This window comes from Bos indicus, chromosome 25 (genome assembly GCF_029378745.1).
Source record: "Bos indicus isolate NIAB-ARS_2022 breed Sahiwal x Tharparkar chromosome 25, NIAB-ARS_B.indTharparkar_mat_pri_1.0, whole genome shotgun sequence".
In the NCBI taxonomy this organism is placed as follows: Eukaryota; Metazoa; Chordata; class Mammalia; order Artiodactyla; family Bovidae; genus Bos; species Bos indicus.
The window spans coordinates 40,205,629-40,224,999 of NC_091784.1; the positions used below are offsets into that span (position 1 = coordinate 40,205,629).

Here is a 19,371-nt window from a genome sequence, read left to right on the forward strand (position 1 = left end):
TCTCTGCTTTCCCTTCTCTGATGTTTGCTTTTTAGGACAGATAAAAAGCTTCGAGATATCCTTTGAGATTGTGACAGAAATGTGTTACACACGAGAATGAATCGGTGGGGCGGGTGGGGTTGAGAGTTGATGACATCGGTGTGCTGAGATGCCGCTCCTGGGGCTCTGGGCAGCCCCGCCATCCATGTCTTCCTGTCCGGGTGGTGGGGGTGGCTGGGTGGTGTTGGTCTCGCTGGCCGCTCATCTGACGTGTGCTCACCCTTGTCCTTACCGACAGCCCGACACCGAGGGCATCTGGGAGCTGGTGACCGGAGGGGTCTTCTACTGCTTGGGCATGGTGTTCTTCAAGAGTGACGGGAGGATCCCCTTTGCCCATGCCATCTGGCATCTCTTTGTGGCATTCGGTGCTGGCACCCACTACTATGCCATCTGGAGGTACTTGTATCTGCCCAGCACCCTGCACGCCAAGGTGTCCAAATGAGGCGGCCCAGCCTGCGTGGGGACATGTAGGCCTTTGGAGCAGAGCATCACGGGGAGTGTTCCTGCAACCCTGAGCCCAGAGCACAGCGCCCAGGCCCGTCTGCCCTCCCACGGGTCAAGCTTTCAGTGGGTCTGAGATCACTTCTGGTGATAAGCCAGACCATCCCTTGGGCTCTAGGTGAGAGAGAAGGCATTTAGTCACTCTCTCAGAGGAGAAATGGACCCTGCAGTGTGTTCCTATTCTAGACAGACGTTTCCTAAAGCAACCAACATTCACATCGTCAGAAAAGGGGGCAGACGAGATCCTGGCCAGCTGAGGAATGACGGGCCCACACGTGCTTCTCAAGGCCCTGAGAAGTCTATCGGGGAGTCTGGTGTTACTGATACCCCAGGTGGCCTGGGCCTCCTCTGCTACCAAAGTCCTGGCTGGGGAATTATCCCCTGCTCATGGGGGGACGTCCCCCAGCTAGTAGATCAGGGATGGTGAGAATCTGTGACCGTGGCAGGCATCCCCAATCAGCTGCCGCGCGGTGTGGTTTCAGAATTCTTTCCACGACTTCTCTGGGCAGCCACTGCCAATTGAGTTGGCACTTATGAGGGCCCCCCTCTTTGCCTTGCCAACCCTGTGCGCTCTGCAGTGGGGTTTTGGCCAGAGCACTTCGGTGTCTCCATGTTGGAGACCAGGCTTGGTTCCCTGGCGAGGGCATTTGGGGGCCGTTGGGGGGAGACTGAGGTGCACCCAGAGCAGCCCACCATCCTACTGCACTGCAGTGGGTTCTCAGCACAGAGGGCGAGCGGCGGGGGACGCGCCTCCTGTCCCTTGGCCGTTTCTTCTCTTGCTGACAAACCCAGAGACATTACAAGAGCCATTCATTGTGGTGGGGTGGTGGGGGGGCAAGCAGACCCCAGGAACTCGGTTTGCTCGCTCCAGATTTAGGGTTTGTGATTCAGATTCTCAATGAGTGCCGATCAGCCGCCCTTGGAGGCTCCTTGGATGAGCCCTGGAGGGAAGGCCTCGGGTCGTTTGATGAGGATCTGGGCAGGGTGTCCGGGACACCCCCAACCTCCAAAGCCTACAGCAGTCCCAAGACCAGGGGCGGAAGCCTGACTAACCAACCCTCAGCCAATGTCCTCAGCCCTCTCGCAGGGCTGGGCCAGCGCTCGGGACAGGCCGCCTGCGGGGTCTGACCTGGCGTCTCAGACTGCATCAGGATCTGCGTCTCGTTAGACAGACTTCACTCTGAGACTCCCAGCCAGGGTCAAGTGGGCAGAGACAGGGTGCCTTACGCCGAGTTCTCGCACATTCCAGGGTGTTTCAGGGCTCTGGCATCTGGAACCCCACATTCGAGACGATATTAAGTCCTCTGACACATCTTCAGGTGGGCGGGTTTCTGAGCTTGGGGGTTTTTGTCCTCTTGCCTGGGTGTGTGTGTGTGTGTGTGTACAAACCTGCCCTGTGAGCCCTCCAAGGATTTCCTATCAGTTGGGGGTCACGGTTGGAGATGAGGGGAGGGGAAACTTTGAGGGGGAGGGCAGGCTTGCCCTGATTGAGGGCAGGGACCCTGTGACCCGACCTCTGCTGGGTCTGAGGTGGGGGAGGGACCACGTGGGTCCTGGGATGCTGTTTAGGAAAACTCCCGAAGCATGGCTCCATGGCAGGCCGAGACGACAGTCCCTTCATTGAGCGGCTGATGGGGACTGAAGCCCGGTGGCCGGGCCAGTGCTGAGTGCTCAAGACTCTGACCCGGGACTCCCTGTACTGTCCCCGAGCCCCTGCAGAGCTCTTGTGATGCCTGCGTTTCCTCATGCTTCTCCTGGGTACTGGGTATGACATTTCTCCCTAGACAGCCTGCTCCTTTATCCCCACACCTTTTGAGGTGCCTGTTCCTCTGATGGGGACTCTGTTCACCCCCTCACCCACCCAACTCCTACACATCCTTCAAAGCCCCACTCGGGCATTAGCACAGAAGAACTTCTGATCCTCCTCTGATTTAGGGGCTCCCCCCACTCTGCTTCCCAACACCCCTCGTGCTCACCTGCCCGCCCGTGTTCCTTCATCCCCTGGTACTTGTGCCTGCTGCCCAACACACATGCTCCTGGAGGGAGGGGCTGTGTCTTGCCAGACTCGGGACCAATTCCAGCATCCTCCCACCTCTTTGGGAAGGCTTGGGCTAACTCCTCAACCTCTCTGTGCCTCAGTGTCCTCTGCTGTACGATGAGTGTGGTAAGGTGACACCTCGCAGGGTTGTTTGAAGATTCAGCAGGAGGCTGAACGTCAAACACTTCGGCCTGGTATCCTCATTAGCTCCCTGAGTTGGAAAGCAATCCCCAGTGATGATAATGAGAGGTGTGTCAAAGCCTGTGCCACCCAAAGGAATGACCCACCAATGGCGGAATGTCTGACTACGGACGGGCTGGTGAGCACAATGGAGGCTGTTTGTGCAGCCTTGACCACGCTGCCCCACCCCCAACTCCCGTTCAGAACTGGCTTCCTGTGAACTTTCTTCCCCAGCATCAATCTGAGAGTGAATTTCCCAGGATGCCATTTAACCCAAGACCCTGGCATTCCTTCACATATACCACAAACATCGAAGGCAAGGAAAAGACATTCCTTTAGTCCCTCGTGAGGTAAGACTCTGTCCCGGTAGCATCCTAAGCTGTGCCCGGGGGTGAAGGGCGGGGTGGTCAGGACACTGGAAATTCAGATGCCCGCCAGCTCCCTCGTCCTGTCCTCCTTTGAGGCCATCCTGTGCCAGGATGACCCAGCAAGACAGCTATTGTGTCCCAAGGAGCCGGGAGAGGGAGCAGTTGGCAGCAGAGTGGCCTGTTGGACATTCCGGGCACTTCAGTGACCGCTCCTGAGTTAGGTGGGCACTGCCAGGGCAGGGCGAGAGGTGAAGCTGGTGCGAAGGTTAGGGAGGAAGGCAGGAGCCGGGTGGGGGGGCTGGGGCTCGCATTTCAACAGCGTGCCCCCCATGGCATCCCGCGCCGGTGGACCGGCCTGCTGTTGACCACCTGCTCAGTTAGTCCGCTGGCGATCGTCACAACAAACCCGAGCAGGTATGCTTGCTGGTGGAGGCCTGGCCGCCGGTTGGCGGGGTTTCCCTGAAAGACCCAGAGCAGAGCTCACCCAGGGCTGTCCCCTCAGCCCAGGGGAGGGTTTCAGTCATTGTCACAGACCAGAGCTCCCTTTCTGTCTTGATTTCCAGTTACAATTGCATGTACAGCGGGAGCAGGGCTGAGTATCCGCCTTTCCATCAGCCTCTGGGTGGGGCTGGGGAAGAATCCTAGGAAAGCACCGGGAGTGGAGGGGGGCTGACAGAGATGGGACTTGTCAGTGGGCCTGGATCTGAAGCCCTAAAGCCACCTGGGCTGTGGGTGGATGCCCTGCACAGAGGGGTCATTTAGAAGGTTGCAGTCCCGGGACTTCTGGGGGGGGTTTCAACTCTTCCCAGCTCTGCTTTCTGTATTTGCGAAAGCTGAAGCACTCTGAAGGTTTTCCTGTAACCCTGCTCGAGCCCCTGCGGCCGGACCCAGGCCTCCGTCAGGAACAAGGCAGGGTGGCGCTCAGGCTGCCCACAGCCCCCGCACGTGCTGAGACAGGCAGGTGGAGCTCAGAGGCTGAGCTGGGCCTGGTGACCTGGTCAGAAAAGGACCTGTCAGATGTGCCACCGCAAACTGTGTGATCAGATGCTGAGATGCAGGCTCTGGGGACGGCTCTGTGGGGTGCTGAAGGAGCCCGGGGAAGCCCCAGCAGCCACTTCCACACAGGCGGAGCAGCTCAGGAGCACCCACGGGTTACAGGTGTGGGTACAAGTGAGGGAAAGAGGCAGATACTGTCATAGTATCATTATGAAAGGCTTTCTTGGTGGCTCGGTGGTAAAGAACTCGCCTGCCGACGCTCAGACAAATGTGCGGAAGGAACGGGGGATGGTGAGCTTGGTCTGGTGTGGTCTCCTCCTCCTCCCTGAGGTGGAAGACTGGGCAAGGAGTTCTGTGTGAGTCTTGGCCCCTTTGTGTCTGGGGCCGGATGGGGCAGGCTCATGACCAGGGTCTGCGGGGACACTGCCCTGCCTTTCCTCTCGTGTCTGCTCATCAGAAGACACCTCGGGGCTGTTGTTTTCCAACTCGGGTTTGTGACGAGCTTTGCCTCTGCCCCAAGTCGGCCTGGAGCCCTGGTACCCCAGGATGAGGGAGACAGGACCCCATGGGAAACCAGGTCTGCACGTGTCGGGATGGCATCTGGCGGGGCCCTGCGACGCCTGTGGCTGGAGGCATGGTGTGTCCTAGTGACTGGGAGGGGGTGGCTTGCTTTCTTTTTTTTTGGCTGCACCAGAGCTCGTGGGACCTTAGTTCCACAATCAGGGGTTAAGCCTGGGCCCACGGCAGAGGAAACCTGGGAGTCCTAACCACTGGACCGCCAGGGAATTCCCTTGGGGGGTTGTTTTTTTATGTTTTCATTATAATAATAAATGCTTACTATAACATGTTCAGAAAATGCTAGAAAGGTAGAAAATATCTGCCAGCATCTACTTCAGATAACCCCGGTGGCTCAGACTGTAAAGAACCTGCCTGCAATACGGGAGATCATGGTTCAATCCCTGGGTCAGAAAGATCCCCTGGAGAAGGGAATGGCAACTCACTCCAATATTCTTGCCTGGAGAATTCCATGGACAGAGGAGCCTACAGTCCATCGGGTCACAAGGAGTTGGGCACTACCGAGCAACTAACACAGACACACACACACACTCGCACACACACACACACGCCTCAGATAACCACTCCTAGTTTTTTTCTTTCTATTCTCCTCACTCAGTGGGTACTGTTTTTTGTTCATTTTGGCTGGGAGACTTGTGGGATCTTGGTTCCCTGACAAGGAATTAAACCCAGGCCCTCCTGCAGTGAAAGTGCAGAGTCCTAACCTCCAGACCGCCACCAAGTCCCCTGATGCGTACTTTTAAATTTTGACGTTTTCTTCTCTTGCCATCGGAGAAGGCAATGGCAGCCCACTCCAGTACTCTTGCCTGGAAAATCCCATGGATGGAGGAGCCTGGTAGGCTGTAGTCCATGGGGTCACTAAGAGTCGGACACGACTGAGCGACTTCCCTTTCCCTTTCTCTTGCCATAGACGCCTTTACAGCCTACTTTAAAAAAAAAAAAAAGACTTCTATTTCTCCTAATTTCAAGCGCCTTGTAAACATTCTTTTAAAGGCCTCCATTAAATGGACGTACCAGTTTCTTTAATCATCCTTTTAATTCAGGAGACAAGCATAGATTGATCTGTAATGAGGATCTTTTGCCATCAAGTTTTCCCTCGTATGTAGTGTGTCTGCTGTCGGCCATGCAGATGGTAGGTGGAATCTGCTTCCTGCTATGTGGGTGCCCCATCCTGGCCACCACCATTCCTGTGGACATTGGGTGGATTGTTCCTACAACTGGCCACCGTCCTCACCCCTGAAGGAGTCCGGGCTTCCGGGGACCTCCTGCCTGGATGCTCCCAGAGAGCGGGATTATCTGGGCGGTTTGGAAAAGTCAGCCCGTGAGGCGTGAGGTGTGAGCGTGGAGGGGGAGGGGAGCACGTGTCTGTGTGTCCTGCAGGTGGCCTGTAGAGTGAGGGCGGGAGGAGAAGGGGCGACGGAGGCTGAGATGGTTGGACGGCATCACCGACTAAATGGACATGAGTTTGAGCAAGCTTTGGGAGATAGTGAAGGACAGGGAAGCCTGGTGTGCTGCAGTCCACGGGGTTGCAAGGAGTGGGACACGACTGAGAGACTGAACAACAACAGGTGGTCTGGAGGCTCACGAGAGGGAGAGGCTGGCGGGCTGTGGCGGGCACGTTGCTGGGCATGCGTGCTGACCCTGGCTGACGCTGTCAGCTGCTGGTGGGAGGGGAGAAGCCCTTGCTGGTGTGCTCTGCACATGTGTGGTGCCATGGAGACCAGTTGTCAAGTTTTCAGGAAACTTTGGAAAGGCCTTAAACCACGGCTAGTGTGAATCTGGCCAGAGTGGAGTAGCTACAACTGTGGAAATCGGCAAAGCCCGCACATCAGAGCTCTGCCTTTTGGGGAGCTTGTTTACCAGCGGGCCGTAGCCCGCACCCCGGGCAGGCTCTTCCGTGTTCCATCCCCTCTTCATGATTAGCAGGTCAGGTACACACAGCTGGGGGGCTTCCCAGATGTCACAGCGGTAAAGAACCCGCCCGCCAGTGCAGGAGACATAAGAGACACCAATTCGATCCCTGGGTTGGGAAGATCCACTGGAGGAGGAAAAGGCAACCTGCTCTGGTATTCTTGCCGGAAGAATCCCATGGACAGAGGAGCCCGGTGGGCTGCAGCCCAGGAGGCTATCAAGAGTGGGGCATGACTGAGCATCTGAGCACACAGTCACACACAGTTACAGACGGGTGCTTATTCTCATCCATGTTCTCATGTATTTCTCCCCACAAAGCCTGGCAAGACGAAACTGCTGTTTGTGCGTCTTACTTGGGGAGACTGAGGCTGCTCAGAGAGGCCGAGTGATTTGCCCGGGGCAGCCCAGCAGGCAGAATCTGGGGCGCGGCCCCTGGCTGAGGCTTCCTTCCTCCTCCCGAGGGCCCGGGCTGTCTTGCTCCCGAGGGCTGAGCTCTGAGCAGCAGGTGAGGGCGTCTTCTTGATGTCCTTCTGGGGCCACACTGCTCCTGATCTGGCTGCTGAATCCCCGAATTCCGTCAGTTTTGCCCGCGCCTCGGCAGGTCTGAGGGTGAGACCGCGGGTATTTCCTGCTCCCAAGTGGTGCTTGTCTTCTTAAGGCGCGCGTGTCCAGCCGACGGCCTTCCCACCAGCAGCACAAGGTAAAGGCAGCGTGTACACACACTTGAACGGGTCAATGCGTGGAGAAGCGACTGCTCTCATCCACCTGGCCTGTCGGGTGAGGGTTTGGGGTCTGCTGGGCCCGGCACAGCCGTGACTGATGAATCCATCTCAGGTCCTCTCGGAATCTCTGCCCATACCGCGCCCCCACCTTCTCCCTGCAAACCTGGCCTCACGATGGGCTTTCGAACCGACGTTTACACTCGTCATGGTGGTCAGAGGGGAGGTGCCCATCCCAGCGGTGGCCCAGCAGTCTATTTCGGGAGGGTGACCTGTGCATCCCGGGGTTGGCCCTGTGAGGAGTCAGGCTGCAGGGTGCAGGGATTAGATGGCGTTTGTGTTTTCCAAGCCTTCTTAATACCCACCATAAGAAACGCGTTCTACACGGCGACTCCGGTTATGTGTGACCCGCTCTGAAATGGGACCTGCTGGCGGGGCGCTGACCTCCCCTCACCTACTCCGACCCCCGGCTCTGTCTTGCCCTGTGGCATTGTGTTCAAGCTGGAACAATTCTGTGGCCCACCGGTGGGCCTGCATCCTCAGTTCTGGGCACTGCTCTTGGCGCACTCTCTGCAAAGCCCTGAGCCTTGGTGTTAGGGGCTTCGTGCCAGTTGGCCGTGATCGGCAGGGGTCAGCATGGTGCCATGCCTCGGGAGCCTGGGTGTCCCAGGGCCATGTGGGAAGCTCTGAGGATCTGGTTACTGCCAACCCTGACCCCCTTGAGGGAAATACAGCGTCAGACTTTGGGGGTCTCTTGTCCTGGTGATGTTCCCGTGTTCAGGGGCCCTTGGAGCTGAGTGGTTGTAGACCAGGAAGGGTTGGGAAGGCGGGAGGGAGAGGGGGAATCCAGAGATCTTGGATCCAGAGTTTTGGAGGAGCAGCTTTGCCTCTGTAAACAATTTCAAATTTCAGGCTCTGACTCTGGGGAATGACTCGCCCAGCAGTCGTGTTTACACCGCCAGGTTTCCCGAGGAACCCACCCACTTGTGTGCAGGTGTAGACCCTGCAGCTTGTTAAGCGCTTTCTCGGGGGTGGGGCTGGGGCTGCAGCAGTGAGCAGGAGCCCCGATGGTCTCCCTGTTCGTTTATGGATCTGTCACGTCTACAGTGTTTGGGATTGGCGCGTGCGTGGCGTGACTTTTAACAACCGTCCCGCTGGTTCTGGACCTTTTCTGTCGTGAAACTGTCGTTTTGTGTTAACTCGTTATTGGATAAACATTTGTATTAAGAAGAATCATCCTGCTGGCGAATGTGGTCGTTTCCAGTGGAGTAGAAAGAACTTAATAAAAATTCAAGATGCCTCATGCTTGCTCAGTTGTCTTTTTGAAAATAACATTGGTCAAAAGTTTTTTTTTTTTTTATATATAAAAGCTGTTCATTGTAGGAAACTTGGAATATTTAGAAAAATATAAAGGAAAAACTGTGTATTGCTGTATAACAAGTTATCCTGGGATGCAGTCTTAAAACAGCAAATAGGCATCAATCTCTCTTTTGGCTCCTGTTGGTCAGGAATTCAGAATTGGCTTCAGCTGGTGGGGAGAGTCAGCTGGGGAGGCTGGCCAAACACCCTGCTTTAAAAGGTAGATCGTGGGACTTCCCTGGCAGTTGGGGGGAGAGGGGGGTGCAGGTTTAATCACTGGTCGGGGAACTAAGATCCCAGATGCTGAGTGGTGTGGCCAAAATATATATTTTTAAAGTAGATTTTATTATTATTCAGGGATGGTGAGACCAACGGATCAGGAGATGACTGCCACTGAAAAGACAGTTATTCACAGACCCCAAGGGAAGGGGGTGTGCACCGCCAGGCAGGCCTACAGTGGGAAGCACCAGGCGGGTCAGGAAGCAGACGGGGCGGGAGTATGTGGACCACAGCCTTCACTGTGATTTCCCTGGGAAGGAAGCAGCGAGGCTCTCTTGGTCTTTTCGTACCTTTTGTCCAGAATTTGCCCCAACTGTGCATGCACGCAGTTATTTTTGGTTCATTATGATTTTCTTGTATATTGTAGGTTCAAGTGCAAGAAAGGGGTCTCGGGTCCCGGGCCTGTCTCGGTACCTCTCCCAAAATGCTCCCAGGCAACATCAAATCAAGTAAGCAATAAAAAATTAATCTTCATGGAAATGTCAGACCCAAGCAAGCATTTTGGCTCAACAGTATGCCCTCTAGAGGCCACAGGTGTTCAGGTCTTGTGTTTATCACGAGGTCACGTTTTTGGCTAAGGAAATTAATCCTGATTCCTATGTGGTCTGAGACACACTCCCAGTCCCAAGAGCGCTAGAACTTCCAGAGACGTCACTGCATGAGCAGTTTAATAGTCACTGGGGTAGAGGATTTCTTAAAGCACCCCCCAGCCTAAAATCTTTGACAGTTAATATGATTCAAGTTTCTTTATGACAGACCCAACACTCCAAAGTAATTTGATGTGATCTGCTTTAATTGGAAGGACTGATGCTTAGGGTGCAGCTCCAATACTTTGGCCACCTGATGTGAAGAGCCAACTCATCGGAAAAGACCCTGATGCCAGGAAAGATTGAGGGCAGAAGGAGAACGGGGCGACAGAGGCTGAGATGGTTGGATGGCATCACTGACTCAATGGACATGAGTTTGAGCAAGCTCCGGGATGACAGTGAAGGATAGGGAAGCCTGGCATGCTGCAGTCCATGGGGTTGAAAGAGTCAGACACGATTTAGCAATTGGAATTTTAGTGTTACTGTTTGTTCCAATTAAACACTGCCCAGGCTTCATTTCCTATCAGCATGCTAATGACTTTTGAAAGTTATTATTATTGTTTTAATTAAAGACTTTTATTGAAATACAGTTGATTGACAACGTTGTGTTAGTTGCAGTTATATGGCAAAGTGATATAATTTTATACACACACGCACACGTGCTCAGTCACTCCAGTGGTGTCTGACTCTTCCACCCTGTGGACTATAATCTGCCAGGCTCCTCTGCCCATGGGATTCTCCAGGCAAGAATACTGGAGTGGGTTGCCATGCCCTCCTCCAGGGGATCTTCCCAACCCAGGGATCAAACCCCCGTCTCTTTTGTTTCCTACATTGGCGGGCAGGCTCTTTACCACCAGCACCGCGTGGGAAGCCCATATATATATATATATATATATTTTTTTTTTCCTCTTTAACATTCTCTTCTATTATAGGTTATTACAAGATATTGAGTATAGTTCCCTGTGCAATACAGTGGGTTATGCTAATGACTTTGAGTCGCTGTTTCCCAACTAAATAGCTCACCTGAAGTACAGATCCCTAGCACCGAATGTTGGGTGTCTACATCAGAACATGTGCATAAACTTCAAACTGAAGAGCGTCAAGTACTGCATCTCTGTGGTCCTGGTGCCCTACACATTCCTCTGTAGCTGTGGTGCCCTCACATTATTCTGTAGGCCTCTGGGTGTCATTCGGTCCCTCAGCCGTGTCTGATTCTTTGTGACTCATGGACTGTGGCACACCAGACTTCCCTGTCCTTCACTCTCTCCCAGAGTTTGCTCAAACTTTATGTCCATTGAGGCAGTGATGCCATCCAAGCATCTCATTCTCTGTCACCCCCTTCTCCTGCCCTCAATCTTTCCCGGCTTCAGGGTTTTTTCCCAGTGAGTCTGTTCTTCCCATCAGGTGGCCAAAGCTTTGGAGCTTCAGCTTCAGCATCAGTCTTTCTAATGAATATTCAGGACTGATTTCCCTTAGGATTGACTGGTTTGATCTCCTTGCAGTCCAAGGGACTCTAAAGAGTCTTCTCCAGCACAGTTCGAAAGTATAAGTTCTTTGGTGCTCAGCCTTCTTTATGGTTCAACTCTCACATCCATACATGACGATTGGAAAAACCATAGCTTTGATTAGATGGACCTTTGTTGGCAAAGTGATGTCTCAAAGAGGCTGAGCGCCGAAGAATTGATGCCTTTGAACTGTGGTGTTGGAGAAGACTCTTGAGAGTCCCTTGGCCTGCAAGGAGATCCAACCAGTCCATTCTGAAGGAGGTCAGCTCTGGGATTTCTTTGGAAGGAATGATGCTAAAGCTGAAACTCCAGTACTTTGGCCACCTCATGTGAAGACTTGACTCATTGGAAAAGACTCTGATGCTGGGAGGGATTGGGGGCAGGAGGAGAAGGGGACGACAGAGGATGAGATGGCTGGATGGCATCACTGATTTGATGGACGTGAGTCTGAGTGAACTCTGGGAGTTGGTGAGGGACAGGGAGGCCTGGCATGCTGCGATTCATGGGGTCACAAAGAGTCGGACATGGCTGAGCGACTGATCTGATCTGATCTGAATACATCTAGGTTTGTCATAGCCTTTTTTCCAAGGAGCAGGCGGCTTTTACTTTCGTAGTCCTGTTACTCCAGACATTACTCTACTCCTGACAGCCCTCTGAGCTCCGCTGGGACCTGGGACCCTTAACTGCAGTGCTTGCCCTTGGACAAACATCTCCTCAAGTGAGGAAGTTAAAATAAAATAAAAGGGGCTAAAAATAACTGCAGGCATGTGGAGATGGGGCAAATTAGGAACAATAAGATACAAAAAGGCTACACACCAACTGCCACATCTGAGGTGCTGGGAGCAAAAGCAGGGTCCTTGGCTTGATCCCCACGTGCAGCACCACCGAGGGGATGGGCAGACCACCCAAGCGGCTCCTCCCGCCAGATGCGCTGATGCTCCCGGACCCTCACCCCCTTTAAGGAAGCAGCCCACGCGCCCTGGAGCAAGCGAGGGCACCCAGTTACTCGTGTTCTCTCCTTTGTGCACGGATCCCAGGATAGCCTCCCTCGCCTGAACTGCTTGTCTGGCCTCTTTCCAGCTTCTGTTGATTAAAGGGTGCAAGGACCCAGCGCCTAAGTCCTGGCATCCGTACCTTACCAGCGCCGGGGGTACTAGTTGTCAGCCGAAAGCTGTTTAGCAGAGGATGTGGGAAGACATATAACTGCAGAGCTGTCGGCTGGTGAGTCTACAGGGAGCCCCAAACTCCGCAGTTGCCGGTCATGGTGCTGAGCTCATGGAGGATGGAACCTGAGCCCGAAATCGCTCGTTTCTCCAGCCCCTTCTAGGGATGGAGAGGTAACTTCCTCCCTGGGCCTGCTGCCTCCTTCCCGCTCTCCTGGCCTCTAGAGAGCCCAGTCTCTCTCTGCCCCTGAACCTGCCCTTTGACCTTAACAAGATGTTTTTTCCTTTGGGCACCTTTTGGTTTTTCCTAATTGAGTCCCAGGACTCTGCTGCCCTCTGGTGGCCACAAGGGGCGGCTCACCGCTCCATTTAACCTTACAGTTCAAAATTTTGCTCACCGGCCCATGGTGGCAGTTGCAGGAATACAAGTGTTAATCCCTTAGTTGTATCTGACTCTTTGTGACCCCATGGACTGTAGCCCGCCAGGCTCCTCTGTCCATGGAATTTCCCAGGCAAGAATACTGGAGTGGGTTGCCATTCCCTTCTCCAAGGGATCTTCCTGACCCAGGGATCAAACCTGCGTCTCCTGCATTGGCAGGTGGATTCTTTACCACTGTACCACCTGGGAAGCCCTTATTCTGAATCGGTGAGTGAATTTCCCAGAAGGAATACAAAGATGAATAAAATTCAGCACTTGCCCTTAAGAAGCTTCCAGTTGAGGGCGGGGGTGAGAGGTTGAGACTGGGTCGAAATCTGTTCGTTCCCTTGCTTATTCATTTAACAAATATTCATGCAGCCCGAAATCTGGCACGTGCCTGGTGGCTCAGATGGTAAAGAATCTACCTGCCAATGCAAGAAAGGTGAGTTCAATCCATGGAAGATCCCCTGGAGAAGGAAATGACAACCCACTCCAGTATTCTTGCCTGGGAAATCCCATGGACAGAGGAGCCTGGCGGGCTACAGTCCATGGGGTCATAAAGAGTCAGACGTGACTTAGCAACCAGCACTTTTTCTTACTCTGTGCCATGTGTGGCAGTAAAGAAGACAGCTGAGGAGCCGGCCTTTACAGAACTCAAATCCCAATGTGTGTCCAATACACGAGCGAATGGTGATAAAGGCCTATGAATTAAGCAGGTTGTGAGGCAGAGAATGAGCATGGGGTGACCACTATGAGATGGTCAGGATATGACAGAACTGTTGGCTTTGGCTACACCACACGGTATGTGGGGTCTTAGTTCCCCGACCAGGGCTCGAACCCGTGGCCCCTGCAGTGGAAGTGAGGAGTCGTAACCGCTGGACCACTGGAGAAGTTCCAGAGCCGGGTTTCAGGGCGAGAAAGATGGCATCGTGCCAGCACAGCAGGACGAGCATTTGGGGAAGAGGACGCAGCAAGGGGAAAGGTTTCAGAAGAGGGAGTGAGCTTGGTGTGTTTGAAGACAAGCTTGACGTCGCTGGAGCTCCGTGGTGGAGGGAGAGAGTAGGTGGAGCGGTCAGCAGGGCCCCCCTGGAGGAGGGCGTGGACTTGAAGCTTGAAGGGAAGTGATTCGAGGACCGCAGCTCGGGGAGGAGAAATCTCTGATTTGCATTTAAGGAACGTGGTTCGATATAACATGGACTTGGTGAATAAAAAGGTAGAAAACAAAAGTCTGTGGGAGGGAATTCCCCCATGGGTCCGGCGGTTAGGACTCCGTGCTCTCACTGCTGAGGGCCCAGATTCAATCCCTGGTTGGGAACTAGGATCCCACCAGCCGAGTGGCAAGGCCAAAAACAAAAGTCTGTGGGGGCACAGAGGAGGGGGGTGCAGCCAGGTCTGGGGGCAGGGAGGCCTTTCTGGATAAGGGGCACTCATTGATCTATTGATCTATTGCTGCATAACCATGGCCCCAAAACTTAGGGGCATGAGTCAGGAGTAAACATTCCTCATCTCAGGTAGTTTCTGAGGGCTGGGAATTCAGAAGCAGCTTTGCTGGGTGATTCTGGCTGTGTTAGTCACTCAGTCGTGTCCGACTCTTTGCGACCCCATGGACTGCAGCCCACCAGGCTCCTCTGTCCATGGGATTCTCCAGGCAAGAACCCCGGGGTGGGTAGCCATTTTCTCGTCCAGGGGATCTTCCCAACACAGGGATCGAACCCAGGTCTCCTGCATTGCAGGCAGATTCTACACTGTCTGAGCCACTTCTGGCTGAGGGTCCCTCAATAGATGCGGTCAGGGTGTTGGTTGGGGTGGCAGCCATGGAGGTTCCTGGGGCTGGGGGACTCACTTCCAGGATGGCTCGTGCGGGTGGCAAGTTGGTGCTGTCTTGACGGGAGGCATTGGTTTTCTCGCTACGTGGACCCCTCCAGGGTTGCTTGAATGTTCTTCCTCCAGAGGGAATGATCCTGGAGAGAGCAAGGGCGGAAGCCACAGCTTTTATAGTTTAGCCCCTGAAGTCACACTGTCACTTTGGTAGCATCTTACTGTTTACACAGCTCCGATCTGTTTCAGCCTGGGAGGGGACTACCCTGGGGTGTGAAACCAGAAAGTGTGAGTCACTGGGAACCACCGTGGGGGAAGTAACTACATAAGTAACACCCACTCTGAGTCTTAAAGGATGAGTAGACATTAGCCAGATGATGAAGACTGTCTGAGGAACTGAACTGTGTTCCTTTCAAATCCATACGTTGAGGACTTCCCTGGTGGCCCAGTGGTTAAGAATCCGCCTGTGTGTGTGGATTGGATTGATCCTCGGTCCCGGAAGATTCCGCATGCCGCAACAAGAGAAGCCACCGCAGTGGGAAGCCTGTACACTGCAACTAGAGAGCAACTCCTGCTCACACAGCTAGAGAAAGCCCGCCCAAGGGCAACGAAGGCCCAGTGCAGCCAAAGAAAAAAAAACATTTAAAAAATTAAAAAAAAAAATCCATATGTTGAAGCTATAACCCCCAGCATCTCATAATGTGAGTGTATTTGGAAATGGGGCCTTTAAAGAAGTGATTAAGTGAAAATGAGGTCATTAGGGTGGGCCCTAATCCAATCTGACTGGTGTCCTTACAAGAGGAGATTAGGACACAGACGAATAAGAAAGACTGCAGGAGGACATGAGGACACAGGGAGAAGCTGGCGTCTGCAAGCCAAGGGGAGCGGCCTCACAAGAAATCCCCTCTGCTGGCACCTTGATTGCGGATTTCCAGCCTCCAGAACCGTGAGAAAATAAATCTCCACTGTTTAAGCCCCCCGGTCTGTGTTCTTTCATTATGGCCACCTGAGCAGAGTACTACAGTTGGGTACGGTGTACCAAGGCAGCGGGGACGAACTGAGCCAAGACAGAGATGAGAAAGGTGTGTGGTGTGTGTGTATGTTCGTGGCTCAGTCACGTGCAACTCTTTGCGACCCCGTGGACTTCTTTACTATCTGAGCCACCAGGTACGCTAAGAAATAACCAATAGTTGGCATTACTAGATCCTGAAGAGCAGGGCCGTGGATTTTTCTATAAAGGGCCATATAGTAAATATTTTAGACTCGGGTCTGAAAAGTCTTTGCTGCATGAAAGCAGTTTAGACGAGATATAAGCAAAGGGGTGTGGCTGGGTTCCAGTATAATGTTATTTATAAAATAGCAGCTCAGATTTGGCTCACAGGTGGGAGTTTGCCCCCCACCACCCTGCTGAAGAGGGGTGAGGGGAAGGGTAAGCCTTGGGACAGGACGATGGTGAGGAATGCCTTAGGAGAAAAACACAGGTTTAAACCCAGGCTCTCCTTCCAGCGCTGACATTTGCCTCTTCAGGGTCAGAGTGGGGAAGGCTGTGCAGATATACGGGGAGTCTTGCCGAGGATAGGATATTATTTAATCACACAGTCCTGGCCTCAGTTCCTGGATCTACTTCTAGCTGTTTGACTTCTCTGGGTGTAACAGCATCTGCCTCACAAGAGTTGATGTGAGCTTTAGATGAGGTGACTGACATAAAGCCCCTGGCACGGGTCCAGCATACAGTAGGTGGTCAGTAGATTGCTGTTCCCTCCTCCCCAGTCTCCTCCTAGCGAATTTGGGGTCATGACCATAAAACTTTATATCTCAGTGAAAAAGTGAAAGTGTTAGTCGGTTGGTCTTGTCCGACTCTTTGCGACTCCACAGACTGTAGCCTTCCAGGCTCCTCCATGGAATTCTCCAGGCAAGAATACTGGAATGGGTTGCCATTCCCTTCTCCAGTGGATCTTCATGACCCAGGGATCCAACCTGGGTCTCCTGTGTTGCAGGCAGATTCTTTACTGTCTGAGCCACCAGGGAAGGCCTTTATACCCCAATGGCTGTCACCAAAAAGATTCACTCCCAGGGTCAGAATTCTGCGTTTTTATCCAGAGGCCACATGAATCCCCCAGGTCTAGACCAAGAGCAGGGCGGTATAAAGAGAGCTATCTGTGAGAAGCCTTTCTCCAAGGTGGAACCCCAGCCGGAGGACTTGTGTCAAAGTGAGCTCTAAGGACAGGAGCTTCTTTTAAAACAAGTTACTCGAGGAGGGCGGTTGGGCCAGAGCCCCGGAGCTGAGCTGACCCCGTTTTGCGTCGTTTTAAGCAGAAGAGAGCCATGATCTGATTTGTCGTTTAAGACTCTGGCTGCTAAGTGGGGGACGGATTGTAAGAGAGAGGGAAGCTGCCACCCTCGTCCTCTTTCCGTGTTTTGGATGTTCATATATCAGACTAACGACTATGGACCGCCATAAGCGCTTTCCATCAGCGCTTGTCTTAACCCAGCTTCCTCTTTGCCTTGGCCTTGTCCACGTAGGGACTAGAAGGTGGGGACAAAACAGTTTGCCAGCCCCCGCCCCCACCCAGCTTGAGGCCACCACTTGGCCTCAGAGCTTAGCACTGGCCCGGCCTCTCCTGCATAGTCCCCTTGAGCTGAAGATAGAGGTGCGCAGCCCAGCACCCGCTTCTCTGCGGCCAGCCCCACCCACCTCTGCCTTCGAGGCACGTCTGTGCCTATTAATTGGTCGGCACGTGGTGCCGGAGCCCGGCACGCCCCCATCGGCTCCACCCACTCCCTCGAGGCCCCGCCCCCTCCAGGCCTTGTGTGCGTTCATTGGGCGGCCGCGGACCCTAGGCCCCGCCCATCTCGTCGCCCCGCCCACTCACGGGGGCCCTCCCCTCCCCCCGCCCCCTCAGGTCTCACCGGCTTCCATTGGGCCAGCGGCTCGTCCCTCGGAGGCCCCGCCCCTTCCCGAGGCCCGCTCCGTGTCTCGGGTTGGCCGCAGGAGGAGCTCGCCCTCCCGTCTTCCCGCCGCCGGCCCCGCCCCTCGAGGCCCCGCCCACCTGGCCCCGCCCCCGAGGGACCGCCCCCGTCCGTTGAGCGGCCGGCAGGAGGCGTCGCGCCATGCGCGGGTCCGGGACACGGGCTCGGGCCAACGGCGCGGGTAGAAGCCGCGCGGGAACGTGGTGGCGGCGGCGGGGGGCTGCGTTGGAGGTGAGTGAGGGGTGCGCGAGAAGCGGCGGCTGGGGTCGCTCCGTGGCGTCCGGGACTCCGGGTCGCGGAGGTTGGCTGGGCGGCGAGGCCCCGGGGCGGGGGGCGCGCGCCGAGGCGGCTGGGCCCGCACGGGGCGTCTCTCGGGCCGTCCGGGCCAGGCTTGTCCGGTTGTCGTGGAAACAGGCGGCTCTCGGGGGCCCGGGCGCGGTCTCGGGGGGCGGGTCCCGCAGGCCAGCTGCAGGGGGTGAGGGCGGCCTAGCCTGAAGGTTCCAGGAGGTCACCTGCGGCCACCGCCCCCTGCGTCCCTCCGAATGCAGTCCCCCCAACCGTGGCGGCCCCCTTGGAGAGGGGCGCCTGCAGGCGGGCACGGAGCATAGGGGCCCGTCACCCTCTTCTCCAGGGTCGGGGCGACACCCGCCCCCCGCAACGCCCACAGCCTGTTCTGGTTTTCCTGTTCACACAGTAGCACGTTCCCCGCTCGCGTGCCAGCTGAAAGCATTGTCTCCCAGCGATTTCTGTACCATTTCCAGCCCCTCGACAAAATAGCGTCTCTTAAGAAAACACGCAGGCCTGGGGCTCCTGGGGACCCCTGCGGAAGAAACAGGATTATCCCATTTCGGAGCCAGTGGGTGGGGCCGGGGCGGGGCTGCAGACCCAGACACCCGGGCTCCCAGCACCTGGTCAAGTGTTTGATTAATCTGAATTGCTGGAAAGAATTTTCCAGCCCTGATTACAGATGTCTCTGGTTAGTTACAGGTGTCTCCCATTAGCTCCGGCAGCCTCTGGAGTATGCTGGAGAGAGGAGAAGTCCTTAATCCCACAGACAGAAAAGTCAGACCCCTCTCAGGAGGCTAGCACGCCTGAATTAAATCTGATTAGATTATTTTCATCTTTTAAAAGTGTGGCTCTGGCCGGAGCTGTCAATGTAGGATTTATGGCTGGTCGGAATCAGACAGAGCCTGTGAATCCACCCTCTTCCTTTCCTGCCCCGGTGGAAATGCTAATGGATCCCACACTGCAGTTTTGGAACGGCAGTGTCCCTCCACCCATTCGGTCAGCCCCGCACTGACCTCACTCGCTGCTGTGACTTGAGCTTGTTTTCATCAGAAATTGGACTCTTTTCTTGAGAACAAGAGAAAAACATTCTCCAGGAGAAGCAACAGCAGGCGACCTGCAGCCTTGGGCCCGTGTTTCCCCAAGTTTTTGTGTGAAAGAGGAGGGGACTGAGCAGAAGAGGAAAAGGCTGGTCATGCTTCCAAAAAAACAGAGCTTGTTACCCCGGGTGTGCTCCGCTCCGTAGGAAACTCCTGCACGCCTCTTGCCCTTTGCAAAAAACTCGGGCGTCCCATTTTGACAAACAGGCTGTACTCTGCATTCTCTGTGTGATTGTGGGGGAAGGGTGCGTGTGAGCAAGTGGTCATGCTCCGTGGTCCCTCCCTGAAGGTGGCCACAGAGGGCATGATCACGAGGAGGCGAGAGTCTCCTGGTAGAATGGATCCAGCCCATCAGGGTCTGTATTTACTGGGACTTCTTGGGGCTCAAGAAGCTGTTGCTGGAAGGGAATGAGTCAGTGTCTCCTACGTTTTTCTGCCCCTTTTTTGTTGATGTTGCTAACTTTGCCCCAGAGGAGGGGGGCTCCCTTCCATGACTCTACACGTAGCAGCTATGTGTCTGTGATTTTCTGTTTTTAATTAAAGCAGAATCACATAAGCT

The 19,371-nt window shown here is 54.6% G+C and overlaps 1 protein-coding gene across 11 annotated transcripts in view; it reads left to right on the forward strand.

Annotated features, from left to right (window-relative positions):
- The window catches only part of LOC109578577 (monocyte to macrophage differentiation factor 2), a 123,855-nt gene that overhangs the window by 51,944 nt on the left and 52,540 nt on the right, over window positions 1-19,371 (forward strand). For 5 of the 11 annotated variants that reach the window (XM_070780261.1, XM_070780260.1, XM_070780263.1 and 2 more), the window contains one exon: window positions 278-435. The exons of 2 other annotated variants lie outside the window; for them this stretch is intronic. In XM_070780261.1, coding sequence (XP_070636362.1) covers window positions 278-435 — 158 coding nt within the window. Of the gene's footprint in view, window positions 1-277; window positions 436-9,333; window positions 10,143-17,553; window positions 17,659-19,371 lie in introns of those variants that run through there. 4 more of the 11 variants (XM_070780268.1, XM_070780267.1, XM_070780269.1 and 1 more) reach the window with 4 other exon arrangements.